At 35.2% G+C, this 13,241-nt stretch overlaps 2 protein-coding genes across 16 annotated transcripts in view; both read right to left on the bottom strand.

Annotated features, from left to right (window-relative positions):
* Positions 1–1,119, bottom strand: part of LOC124215291 (dystrobrevin beta) — a 38,523-nt gene extending 37,404 nt beyond the window's left edge. For 3 of the 5 annotated variants that reach the window (XM_046618492.2, XM_046618496.2, XM_046618493.2), the window contains exon 1: positions 949–1,118. The gene's annotated coding sequence lies outside the window, so the exon portion shown is untranslated. Of the gene's footprint in view, positions 1–948 lie in introns of all 5 variants that reach the window. The other 2 variants (XM_046618494.2, XM_046618495.2) reach the window with 1 other exon arrangement.
* Positions 1,120–3,386: 2,267 nt separating this feature from the next.
* LOC124213967 (collagen alpha-3(IX) chain) overlaps positions 3,387–13,241 on the bottom strand; it is a 95,184-nt gene continuing 85,329 nt past the window's right edge. For 9 of the 11 annotated variants that reach the window (XM_046615811.1, XM_046615813.1, XM_046615809.1 and 6 more), the window contains 7 exons: positions 12,694–12,864; positions 12,435–12,626; positions 10,429–10,630; positions 7,387–7,488; positions 4,201–4,368; positions 3,973–4,041; positions 3,387–3,899 (listed from right to left, as the gene is read on the bottom strand). In XM_046615811.1, the coding sequence (XP_046471767.1) occupies positions 3,775–3,899; positions 3,973–4,041; positions 4,201–4,368; positions 7,387–7,488; positions 10,429–10,630; positions 12,435–12,626; positions 12,694–12,864 (1,029 nt within the window). In that variant the 3' untranslated portion in view covers positions 3,387–3,774. The other 2 variants (XM_046615810.2, XM_046615816.2) reach the window with 2 other exon arrangements.

Genomic DNA, 13,241 nt, shown 5'->3' with positions numbered 1-13,241 from the left:
TGCAACTTTTTTTGCTGTAATTTGGTGCACCCCTACTTAGAAAATCATGATCAGAAGCTCTCAGCAGTGGAAACCTGTGGCTAATTTCAGCGTCATCTGTGTTCGGGGTGATCATAATAACTTCCCTGGAAACAAAGTTGAAAATACTGATTCATTCTTTTTGACCGTTGCCAATAACCAATACGAGGATTTGGCTCAAACCGTACGTAAGAAAGATCTACGATCTTTAAGAACTTAATAGTAAGCAGCAAAGGAAGGCAATATTGAACTCTTACATTGTAAAATCTTCAGATTTTCTGGGCCTTCAACCCACCACTCTTAAGAAATATTAATAAATCGCTACTGTTAGATACGAACATTAAACAATTTGAGGATATAATCAAGTAAGCATGATCGCAATCAACTGACTTTGAATCTGTCACGGATAAAGAAAACAGACTGTAAACATAAAATTAATCGGACAGGTCGCGACGCTGTACAAGTTTCTATACTTAGGAATAAGGTTATAAGCGTATTGCGTGGCGACATTATATGTGTATGTAGATTTTTTAAATCACCCAACAAAGTGCATGGACCTACGAAGGGCTGAATTCTGATTGGCCGTCGACTGTGACGTCACAATATACCGTGGTACACGTTCACCTAACCTGCTTTACCGGTACGCGGCTTGATAATTTTATTGCTCATGCTTAAACTGGCGCAAAGATAATCGCCTGATCAACGAGCGCGGCGTAAAAGCTTGAGAAAATTATCTCAACAATTATGCCACTCGTTCGAGGTCGCGTATTGCAGTTCGCGCTGCTAGCAAGACGGCAATTCACAAATGTGTACGTTATTGACTACCTGGAGAGCTGAGAACTGTCAACTAGGAGTTCCGAGAGTTATATTTCGCAGCAAAACGCGGTACTTGGTGTTTTTCAGTATGGATAAATACCCTACTGTTCTTACCTGTTTTTTGACGCGAGGACGGTGTTTTACATTGAATATTGACGGTAAACAAGTATCTCACACAGCACGAACACAACGCACACCTGAATCCTTACGGCCATTACTGCCTACTGAAAATTAACTTCTGTAGTTCGGTCCGAGGAGGATAGGATAGGAGGAACGCTGCCATAAGGCGCTAATGCATATTTGCGTGTACACTAGCAGATACGACGTTCAGCTCCTCTCTCGGGCGGGAGCGCAAACAAAAACTCCCCTATACATTGCCCATGGCTGTCTTTCGGGCGCCAATTTCAAACTCACTGTAATGCAGAAGGAAACAGCCATTTTAAATTCGTAACAATTTAATCAAGTAATGATAAAATAATAAGAAGCAACATATCATTTAGTTTATACTGACTTTTACTGAGAAAATAGAGGAATTAATAACTTTTTCATGCTTTTCTGTATGTGGGATTATTTTCATCTTTACAGTCGATAAGTACGAACGGTAAACATGATCTATTACTGTGTGTTTAAAACATCTTAATTATTCATCCGATATTAACGGTGATAATATTATCACAACAATGTTAAGTATTATACACAACATTGGTGAAGTAAAGTTCATATACTGGATTTACAGTGAATCTTTTTATTTTTGAACTCTTTTCTTGACTGCTACATAGATCTCTCCTTATAAATTTGCCTTACCAATGACATCTTATTTTTAGAAATATATTTGATAACGTTGTCATTGCGTCTGGGGATTACAGTTTGATCAAAGGACACATCTCTTTGATAATAAATTCTAATAATTTGGTTATGTTTCGACAATGTATGGCAGAACGGATTGAACATTTAAGCGGCTGATTCCCAAGCTTTAAGAACTTGAGACACTTTCTCTAACATGCAATATTCAATTTGTATCCACGTATGGTTTTATAATAGTAAACAGTCAGTAATTTGGAAAGTCAGTGTTATCTTTGAATCATCAATAATTTTCTGCACTCTTTACATGCATAAAAGTAGTGAAAGATGCATTTTACGTAAATATCCTGTAGTAATAGAATGAATATTAATAATCCTCATTTTTGGTGAATTGTTCTACTTCGAACTGTACATTTTGATATATTTCATATATGTATAATTGATGTAACGGTTTTATTGATCTTGTTAGCAATTAAAGCTAGCGATTCACTTTCAATTTTTGATGCACGAATAGTTAGTTGTACAGCACAATTAGCGGATACATTTATTTGTTACAAGTTCGTTTAGGAGCACATATTTATGAAATTACTAATGTTTAAGTATATTGTTATACCGATAGGCGACAAGTTGCATACATGGTAAATTATATTTCTATAAACTTCTAAAATTTTTTTAAATCAGTTTCTTTAGGCACAGCATAATAAATGGTAAATTTTAAAGTTGCCGTGGCTTTTAAGGAAAAATCTTGTAAATATTAGAATCATTATATAAGTTATCAAAAGATTAGTAAACGTTTGCGGTATGTCGGAGACTTATCAAGTACTTATTACAAAATCTAGTCAAATATATTAATGTGTATATATTAATATTTAGATATTTTAAAAATATATGTACTTACTATCTTCATCGTACAAGATTGCAATTTACAATATAAGATTATAATGCTAGTATGGCAGTGATTTGACCGATTTTTAAAATGTCGGACGTGTTACAATTTACATATTGCAGAAAGCAATAATTAACATTATCTTGCTTGCAAAATCGAGAAAAAAATCAGATGTAGACATTTATGAGGTGCTAAACATAAGAGCTTTGAGATTCTATTTAAAGATATCTGCACCTCATTTTGAAGCAAAGAATTCCAGTCGAGATTCTAAGACCATATTTACAATATCCCTCTCCAAATCTCAATTTATGTACATAGTCTCGCAGAATCAAATGTCGCAGATACCACACTCAATATTTTGGAATCTAAGATACTGATGAACACCGATATCTACCGAATGAAACCAATGAAGAAGTTGAAGCGAAACATTGAATAGTCTCATAATCAGTGAGTCATTACGGCAAACATTTAGGACTGATGCGATGAAGAACTTTCTATAATGGTGATACAAATTAGGAATAATAACCGAATAATTGATTTTCTTGTTCTACTTTCCACCATTAAACCCGTGTTGTCTGCATATTATGAAACTAAACTAATCCAGCTATTGTAACAATATAATTATTCAACATTTTATTCAACCTTTTTCATGAGTAAAGCCACAACACTCTCGGCTCTTTAACACTATGATATATTGAATTACCCAACACTCTGTATATAAATATATTATGCAATGTCAAAATACAGTGTGGCTCTGAGTTGTGTCTATTTTATCGTAAACTATAGTTTATATAAATGCGGGGATCGAGAGGATAACTTTTTGGTGTTACACGATTAATGTCGTTAGTGAGTTTTCAAGTTCACGTCACTTGCGTAAAATTTATTTGACTAATTAATATATATATATTCATAATATGTAGCGTAGAATCCCAGTGTTAGCTGCTCAAATTTGTTGTTTCGACAATATCATAGATGCCTAAATCTTACAAGTACCTATAGCCATAATTTAGTGTCTATCCTTAGATGTGAACACATACACAGTGAATTGTAAATAAGGATATGCGACTCACGTAATCATGGTAAGTAACGTTCTTCAAGTAGTATGTTTTGACAATCACAAGGGAGATATCAAAATAGCACCTACTAAGTTTATGTTTGATGTATATAATCAAGAGTGTGTCTGCACCTCGAATGTTAAGATGAATATTTCCAGCATCGTACATTATCTATACACATAGTATATCTATGCAATGTTAACGAGGTCCTTTGTTTGTACCCTGACTACTGTATTGTAGGTAATTGGCGGTTGGAAATTTGCAAAGCTCACAAAATCCTGGCGCTCCCTGAGCACCCGGAGCTCCTCGCATACCAGGAATACCTAAGTCAAAAGAAATAATTAAATACACGGCTATAAATATTTCACGCAGGTCAGGTATTACGGTCAAGCTTACCAGGTCGTCCCACCTCTCCTCTGTCTCCCTGTATTCCCGGTAAACCAACTCCATCATTTCCTGGAGGACCTAAAGTTAGAAGATCAGATATTGTATAGTCACAGTTTTTGTTATGGGAGGTGACCTTACAAATTCTAAAGTCGTATTATTGTTTCAAATCCACGAATTGTTAAAATACAGTATCGCAATTCCGAAGGCAGAAAAATGAATTTAATTTCCAAGTTTCACCTGGCAATCCTCGAAGGCCAGGCGGACCTTCCATTCCAATGCCTTCCGGGCCTCGGTCACCCTTGTCACCTCTTTCCCCTTGCGGTCCCTGAGGACCAGTGGGACCTTGTGGCCCTGGCATTCCAACAAAACCGCGTTCTCCTGGCAATCCTGGAGGACCTGGATCACCTAAATCGCAGACAGTGTATGATCATTAGGTAAGAGTAAAATCGCCCTAAGTGATAACGTTAGTAAAACTAATGACACTGTAATAACCACCGAATTAAATGTTAGTACGAAAAATACAGAAAATGATATGATTAGACTTTTTTATTAAGTATTTTGGTTTACAGTTTTCAATTCAATAATTGATTGCAGCTAACTAATAATACAGCTAATGTGTTATTTATAGATATTGAACAAGAATGATATCAGTTTCATGCCCTCAATGTAAAGCGTGCAGAATACTGTATTTCATTTAGTATTACAGGCCCATAAACCATGCTTACATGTTTGATCCAAGCATTGTATATTAGAGAAAGATAGGAGATGCCAGTCATGCTGGAAAAGTTTGATGGGACATGAAAAATTCTGAAAGAATATTGTAGAATGGGATTCAGCAACACGATAGACCTAACAATTTGTATGGTGCTTCCGAATCCTATTTTATGATATTCTTTAATAGTTAATCATGACCTCTCGAATTCTATCGGATGTTTTGAATAGGAAGGCTGCAGCAATATAGCAATTGCCATGATTTGTCAGAAACAAGTACGAAAATGATGTATTGTTCACAAACATACAAATTTGAATAAATATTTAGAGATAGATAATAACGTTCAAAGCATTTCAGTCAATGATTCAAGAAGCTATACAGGGGAACATTTTCTAACTTTCGAAATCAAGCATGTACTAGAAATTGTCTCAACCATCTTACATTCTATGAATAGGTATAGATTGATACAATATTGTATCTCTCAAGTATTTTAAATGCAAAGTCTGTAACAATGAGTCAGATTAAAAGCTCAACATGAAAATGACTGCACAGTATGAAAACCGATTTTGAATTTAGGATGCAAATGAATAATGGTATGGTAGAGAATATAGAGAATAAGATTTTCTACAATGATACGAGTGGATTTAAACAGTGAATAATATACATAATATAAGTCTTTTACAGCAATGTAAACAGTGTTTAATACTATCTGGCGTTTCAAGAATAATTTTGTGTTAAGAATGATCCTACCGTATTTTTACCGTTCTGGGAAATAGAAGTTAGGAAACAATGATGAAAATAAAACATTTTTGTTTGTGCATAACTTATTATTGTACTTTGTACGATGCTCAGTAAGTGAAAATAGATTAAATACATTAAAAACTTCAGGATTGAACTAAAATTGGAAAAGTTAACCGATAGAAAACAAATAAGCGGTAATGACATTCAAGGACTTATATGAATTCAAATCGTTGCAGTATTCGAATAGAAATGATTGGATAGAAATTGAATTGTTGGAGACGTACCAAACTTTATTCAAGGTGAATTTAAATTTGTACAAAAAAAAATCGAATAGAAATGCATCTGAACGAAATTTCGTACTACATATTGTATCACATTGAAATTGCGTTACAGTTGAAACATAACAAAATAGGAAGAAACCAAATCTGTAGACACACACTCAAAGCAATCGAACTATTAATTCGGAATGATTTTCGTAGCCTGCAATAATTTACAATCTTTTTTCGTTCACTGGATGAGCTTCAATTGCCTCTAAATAGAAAATTTAATTAAATTTTTATGTGTATATATAGACAGAGAAACACAAAATTTTTAAATCATATTATCTTGAATTTTCCTGATCTTGTAATACAAGTGTGTATAGATATATTATTATGGGTATGACAATTGTTATAGATTTCAGTTGGTTATATAGTTAAGTGCTCCATACTCATATTACCTGGACTGACCGTCGACCTTTTCAAATCGGTCCATGGTTTTTTAACTTATTGTTTCAATTACAAAAGACATTCAGATTTTTTTAATCAAAGTTGATTTATTAATAATTTTTCAAAACGAAAATTCTACCCCAAATTCTAAATTCAGAAGAAATTTTTAAATTCTAGTATTAGGTATCAAAATTTTCTAATTGAATCCCAAAACGGGCCAGATTGTTTTAGATACATTTTATTTTTCATTAGAAGCAAAGTCTGATCATTATGGATTTTTGCAGAAAAATTTTTATACATAGAACAGAGTTGTTTCAAAAAAAATCAGGTTTTTAAAGTGCACCTAACGATACAACTGTTTTAATATTTGTTATAATACATTTTTATATATTATAACAAAAAATCCAATAAATTTCGAAGCAAACGCTGGCCGACTTTGGGTCTGGGCTCGGAATTTTTGATACCTAATACTGGTATTTTTAAATTGTCTCAGATTTTAGAATTTGCGATGTTATCGTTTTGAAAAATTACGAGTAAATCAAATTGTATTTAAAAAAAAACTTTCAAAAAATTTGGGCGCCTTTTAGAGTTGAAACAACGAGATAAAAAATCGTGGACCGAATCAAAGAGGTCGATAGTCATACCTAGATCGAATCGATATGAAATGCCTCATCTGCATCAACTTTCATTTAATTACAAGAAACAAAATAGGTATGATCTAATTATTTTTTGTTTCTATACCTCGATACGCATATAAAATTTTTTCACAAAAAGACTTAATTACAAGCAATGCGCGATATTAAACCAGCATAAATTGCACCGAGAGAAAGTTCTAGTTAAATTCTAACTATCATTGTTTTTTGTCATAACTGAAAAATATAGTTCAGGGTATAAGATGAAAATTTGTTTTGTAGCTGTAATCAGAAAACGTAGTATCACTATTCTGTCTGATTACAGTTTTTTATATTATATTTTATTGTAACTATTGTAATAGTTTGATGTTGGTGCAGAAATAAATTCATTGAGATCTTATTTGACTGAAAAGAGTAGTAAACTGAACAAACAAATTTAATATTGCAATAACCAGAAAATGTGGTATTGATAACTGTATAACAACACTAAATAGTTGGATTCTGTTGGAATTCGAACATTATTCAAACTGTTCGAGTAACGTCATCCGTTCTACAAAAATCAGATAGTAACTACGCGAAATGAAATTTTTCTCAGTGTGGAAAGGAGTTTTAAATTGGTTGTTTATGGTACCTGGGATGCCCTGGGTTCCGGCTCGGCCGGGACGGCCTTGTCGGCTTAGACCCGGCATTCCGGGTGGCCCTCGTAGCCCGTCTGTTAATTCGCTCAGCCTCTCTGCGACACATGCATTTTCGGTTTCATCGTTAAACAACACTCAAAATGTTAACGTCTTCATCATTTATGTTAATGTGAAAGATCACGTTCTTCTGTAAGACCATCCTTAGTACTGCAAGCAACGCGGGATTCACACGTCGAGTGGTATAAACTATTGTGAATTCAAGGGATTTCAGGATAGATATACCTATATATAATATACGGTTTTCACACAAATTGTTTCAACAATAAAGCCGCATTGATGAACAGAGTGCAAGAAACGCAATGGGACCCTTAAATATCTCGAATAAGAAAAGCTTCACTAGAGGGATCGAATATTTAGGATTTTCGACGAGAACACAAGGGACTTGAATTAGATACTAGGCGCGGGACTATTTACTAGCTCAACAAGCCGTAAAACCTTGTTTCTTGAATGGAAACCTCCTTATTTTAATAGCAGATTCAGATTCAAAACAATTTTTCGGTAACGGGTATGCATATCCTCAATTGTGGGTTCGGGCCCAATTGAGGAGGTATAAGGTCCAAAGTAGTTTTTCTTTCAATGAAAATCTCCTTTTCCCAGCAGTGGGTTTGAATCCAGCTGATGAATTTACTGCTTGCAAATATTTGTCCTTAATCAGCCACATGTAACGGATAATTATTATTACAAAAATTAACTTCAAAATCACAGAGTTCAAATTGAGTCTGGAACCAAAATCAAAGACAGATATTCGGAAGTAGAAAATTATCCTGAATTTGAAAAGTTGTTTGAAGAAGGATTAAAGGAATAGATCGGTTTATACCTTATTGGGTTCATTTTGGGCTTGTTGGGCTTCCATTGGGTTGAACTCAAAATGAAAGACACACACAAAAAAGAAAGAAATAGCTGAAAATTAGAATATGCTGTAAAAATGTAATTTACAAACAAAAAAACATCGATTAGGGTCGTATATTATTACGCCGGTAAACGGGCCTGGAACCAATATTTTATCCGTCTATCTGATTCCTGTTGGAAATTCTAAACATTTTTTCTTGAGAGATTTTTCGTGAAACTTTTCCCATTCAAGATATTTAAGGGTTCTGTCGTTTTTAATGCACCCTGTAAATTGGCTTGCCTTTGACTTTGATGCAAAAAAGTTGAACTATGTGCCACACGCGCAATTATTGTACACCTTGCCTAAAGCTTGCAGACGTATCGTTTCTATTACTAAGTTATTTACTTATAACAACCTGTGAGATCATTCCTTGCATGCCAATCTTTGTGGTATAGGTATACTATGTGCACAAACATGTAAATAACGACGCCCAATATCCCGTAAACCCACAACAGTACAACCACCACCTAGCAATTACAGACTAAGATTATTTATCGTGTAGCAAATGCAAATGCAATAACGCCCAGTATTGTGGCACTCAGATCGACTGTAGACTGTGTTGTACCTGGACGGCCTTGCAGACCAGGAGACCCGATCCGACCAGGCCGACCACGACCAGGTGGTCCAGGTGGACCCTGCATCAGTGATGTCAGCTCGCTCATCTGTTCTATTTATTTCATGCAAATAAGTGTGACATCTTCATTTAGTTTATCATGTCATATTTAAGTTTCCTTTTTTTCTGCAAAATGTTATTAATACGCAAGTAATCACTGGTTCAACACAAGTTGCAGTTGATGAATTTGTAAACGGTATGCTGGTATGGGTAAGCTGAATGATCTGAAAATAAGAAATGTTCTGAAAATTTGACAATTTTGTAATATCCCAAACGAAACAGACAAGATGTGTCCCTTAAAACCTTGAAATCGTATTCGAACTGTCTGAAACCCTTTCAAGGCGTATTTAAGACGTCCTTCTGACAATTTTGTTGCACTGGATGTTTTAGGATACTTTGAAGAAGTCCGAACGACATGTATTTGTCAACGTGTAGCTGGGCTGACTTGTATAATGTGAAATAAATGTACTTCATAGAAATACATTTCATTTCAGAACTTGAAGTTTTTCGTTATATCTAAATTCTGAAACTAAAGAACTGTGCTTGAGTTACATATTGTACCAAGTACACAAACGATGCAATTCCTAATTAAGTGTTCTGTATTCCGCAGATAACGTTTTAGATTGAGCGCAGGCTTCACAAGCGGGTTTTATCAGAATTTTTCAGAAATACCTATGCTGTTGTGAGAAAAATGTAGTAAGAAATCAACTGCGAGGCGATTATCATGAAAATATTGAGTTTCTCTGAACAGCACAAGCTTTTTGTGCTTATTTTACAGTTTCTAAATTTTTTCGAAAAATATTGAATTTTACTGGAAATTCATTCAAAATCAAAATTTTGCTACACATTTTGAGCTTCACCGATATATTTTCGCGAATAATACCGTGCGATAATAATTTTCAAAGTTTATAAGACAGTTTTCAAAAATATTACCATAGTTTCCCCAAAAATTTCAATAAGGAAGCTATAAGAAATTTACACAGATGGGCATAATAACCGGGATTTTAAATGTTGTCAATCCTTTAAAAATTGCAACAAGATTCCACTGATTTTACGGGTTTTGTAAAAAGCCAGAATATGTATTTCTAAAGTTTACTTGAAGAGGATTTTAAACCGGTTTAGCTTTGCAATATATTTAAAAATATATATTTTTTCTCCACATATAAGCGCCTTTAGCACAGGATTGTTGATGTATGCTTATAATCAATGTGGTGATTCACATATGACTGTGAATTTTAGGCATAACGACATTAACGATACACGGATTATCAGTAAAAAAAAAAAGAAGAAAATCGAGAATACTTTCATCTTCAAGATTACGTCTCTCTTTGAGAAATTTCTGATTATAAATATTCAGGTTTTGCATCACGCTGTTGCTTCTGAAGTGTATAATTAATATTATAACTTGCATTTTCTCAACATATGCGATACCTCAATAAAAATGAGCAAAATTGTAGCGTTTGAATATCTTACCTCTCAGTACAGTTGCACAAATATCACGAATTTCCGCGTCACTGTAACTTCTTCCGGGAGTCCCTTGGATTCCGGGCATACCCGACTGTCCTCTCTGTCCTGGCGGCCCTGGGAGTCCTGGAGCTCCCTCTTTCCCAGGCATCCCTGGAGGACCCATTTGTCCTTCCGGTCCTCGATCGCCCGCGGCACCTCTTTCACCTGGCTGTAAACCAGTAGATAAGCATGAAAGGTAATACTTTTAAGTATGAATTCGGAAATTTGTTCTAAGGGTACTTTGATGACGCTCAATCGAATGGTGATAATAATTTTGCAATCAACCCCTGAAATCATTATAAAAAAAAGGGTTGAACCGTTTTGTTCGGAACTTGATTACTTCGTCAAAAATTATGTCAAACAAAACTTCTTGGGGAGTAAAAAATACATAAAAAAAAGTACTTTATGTTGATTTAAGAGTTAATCTAAATTTCTGGTGAAATTTTTTTATTTTTATCTATTTTACAAGTATCGAAAAATTATGACTGAATATTGACAAAATTACAAGTTGAAAAAGTATGATCACGGACTCATTCTCGGTAATCATCTCATGTAGTTGTTTTGTACGTGCAAAAAATATACATCAAGTTATTTCGTGGTAATATACGCATAGTTTGTCTATTCAGTTTTGGAATTATAGGTACTAGCTTCACATCGTAAAATGCAATGTTCCAACAATATTCAACCTAAACCGAATGGACAAACTGTAACATGGGAAAATTTAACACGGGATAAATTCGCCTGCATTCATGCGGTTCATGGCACATTTTAACGCTCCACTATTGTCTTATGGTTCACCATGATTGATGAGGGCAGCCAAAAGTCTATGGGTAAAATGTACTCTAGGAAACTAGGAAAACAATCGGATTTTGGTATAATGTATTCTGAATTGCATGAACGTAGGCAGCTTTACGCCATGCTGGGAGAATTCCGTATAGGCGAACGATGCGAACGACCTTTCGTGACAGATAGACAACCAAGATTGCATGCGAGGTGCACGCGGTTAGGATGAAGCGTTGTTCGCGTCATTCGCCATCATGGAAATGCTCTGGTATGTGAAATCACCCATGTTGCATTTCCATGAAATAATCCTTGCCGTGAAAAAATCTGTAAAAAAAATCCAAATTAGCCCTGGAACGGTAACGTTAATTTTTTTTACCTACTCCGGCAACGAGGAAGGGGGGGGAGGCAATTGCCTGGGTTAAAAAACTTGTTGCATAAGTTTTAAAAAAGTGGTCAAAAATCAAAGTGTCTTGAGTAAAAACGTAAGCTATTCTCTTGCGGTGAGAAATTTAAATTCGCGTGGGGTATTTTTTCACCCTTTGTTACCGTTCTAGAGTTAGTTATATTTGAAAATACGTAAATGATTGCGATGACAATTATTTACATTTAGATTTAAGAAATTGCAGAAAGGGTTGCAATATTTTGAAATAAAAGATACATTTAAAAAATACCGTGTTTGTTAAAATTGTTCCAATACTTACCAGCCTGAATATTTTTATGTGAGCAGAAAAATATTTCGAAAAAATATTCCGGTAAAAAATATTCATTTGGGATCATTTGACACTGATTCTTTCAGAACGTTAAAAAAATTAAACTCGTTTCTAACGACTTCGTAAGTATGTAGATGCCCCACTCCCTCCCGAATATTAAAATAGATAAAGATTTATATACTTTACTGCCTTGACTATTAGCTATTCTACCATGCCTTCGCGGTCTATGAACACTGAAGGCATTATTTTATTTGTTCGAACCAATTTCGATAGCACACATACGCAAATATAACGACCTTGTCAAAGCCAATAAAGATCTATTCTTCATTAAAACAAATGTGATGCCTGCCACGGTGCGCCTACGTATTCAAGTTCTCACATTATAATTTCAATAACATTTCTGTTCAAGACTTTTTTTGATCGCAAAAGATTTCGTTGTGTTTTACAGCGAAAGCTTTGAAAATAATGCAACGTATTCACCATTCCTGGAGTGCCAGGGTGTCCTCGTGGTCCACTCACACCCGGAGATCCAGCACCATCAAGAAAGACACTATTCGTACTCAACATGTCACCTGGGGGTCCAGGTGGTCCCGGCGGACCAGGAAGTCCTTGTCTTCCTTCGAGTCCCGGCAAGCCAGGAGGCCCTTGTTGTCCTGGTACGCCTGGACTGCCCTGCAAATATACACTTCGACAAGACAAAAAAAACAGGACTTTAACCAGTACAAGAAGAGTGACTTACTGAATTTCCTGGTGTCCCACGGGGTCCAACGGGCCCTTGTTCTCCGGGTTGTCCGGTATCTCCTTTTTCGCCGGGTTTTCCCGTTGGCCCTGGAAAACCTGACTTTCCCATTGGCCCGGTGGGACCTTGAGGGCCAGGATTTCCCGGTTCACCTGGCAATCCGGATATGCCCTGAAATATAATTATTATTGTATATTAGCGATAACACATAATTAATAATTTAGAATAAGTATTTATTAAGTCAGTTACATTTATGAAAGCAATATAATAATGAGCATCGCTTCTAACAGTTCTAACAAGACCGCACATCTGCCTACCTTCCAAGTCTCACACTTACCACAACTAGGCTTATGTAAAGGTCCCTAGTCCCCAACAATTATATGTACTGTAATTTTTCGTGGATAGTAAACGATAAAGATATCAGCCCCGGTATGTTGAGACATTCTGTATCCCTTGCTCTGCCTCATGATTGACTTACGCAATCTCACTAGCCTACGCAAGTATTGGGTTGGTATCTCTACCGTTTACTATCCATGAAAAGTCACGAT

The sequence above is a fragment of the Neodiprion pinetum genome, chromosome 3 (genome assembly GCF_021155775.2).
Source record: "Neodiprion pinetum isolate iyNeoPine1 chromosome 3, iyNeoPine1.2, whole genome shotgun sequence".
Taxonomy (NCBI): Eukaryota; Metazoa; Arthropoda; class Insecta; order Hymenoptera; family Diprionidae; genus Neodiprion; species Neodiprion pinetum.
The sequence above is the reverse complement of the archived record's forward strand: the minus strand, read 5'-3'. Positions and strand labels throughout refer to the sequence as shown.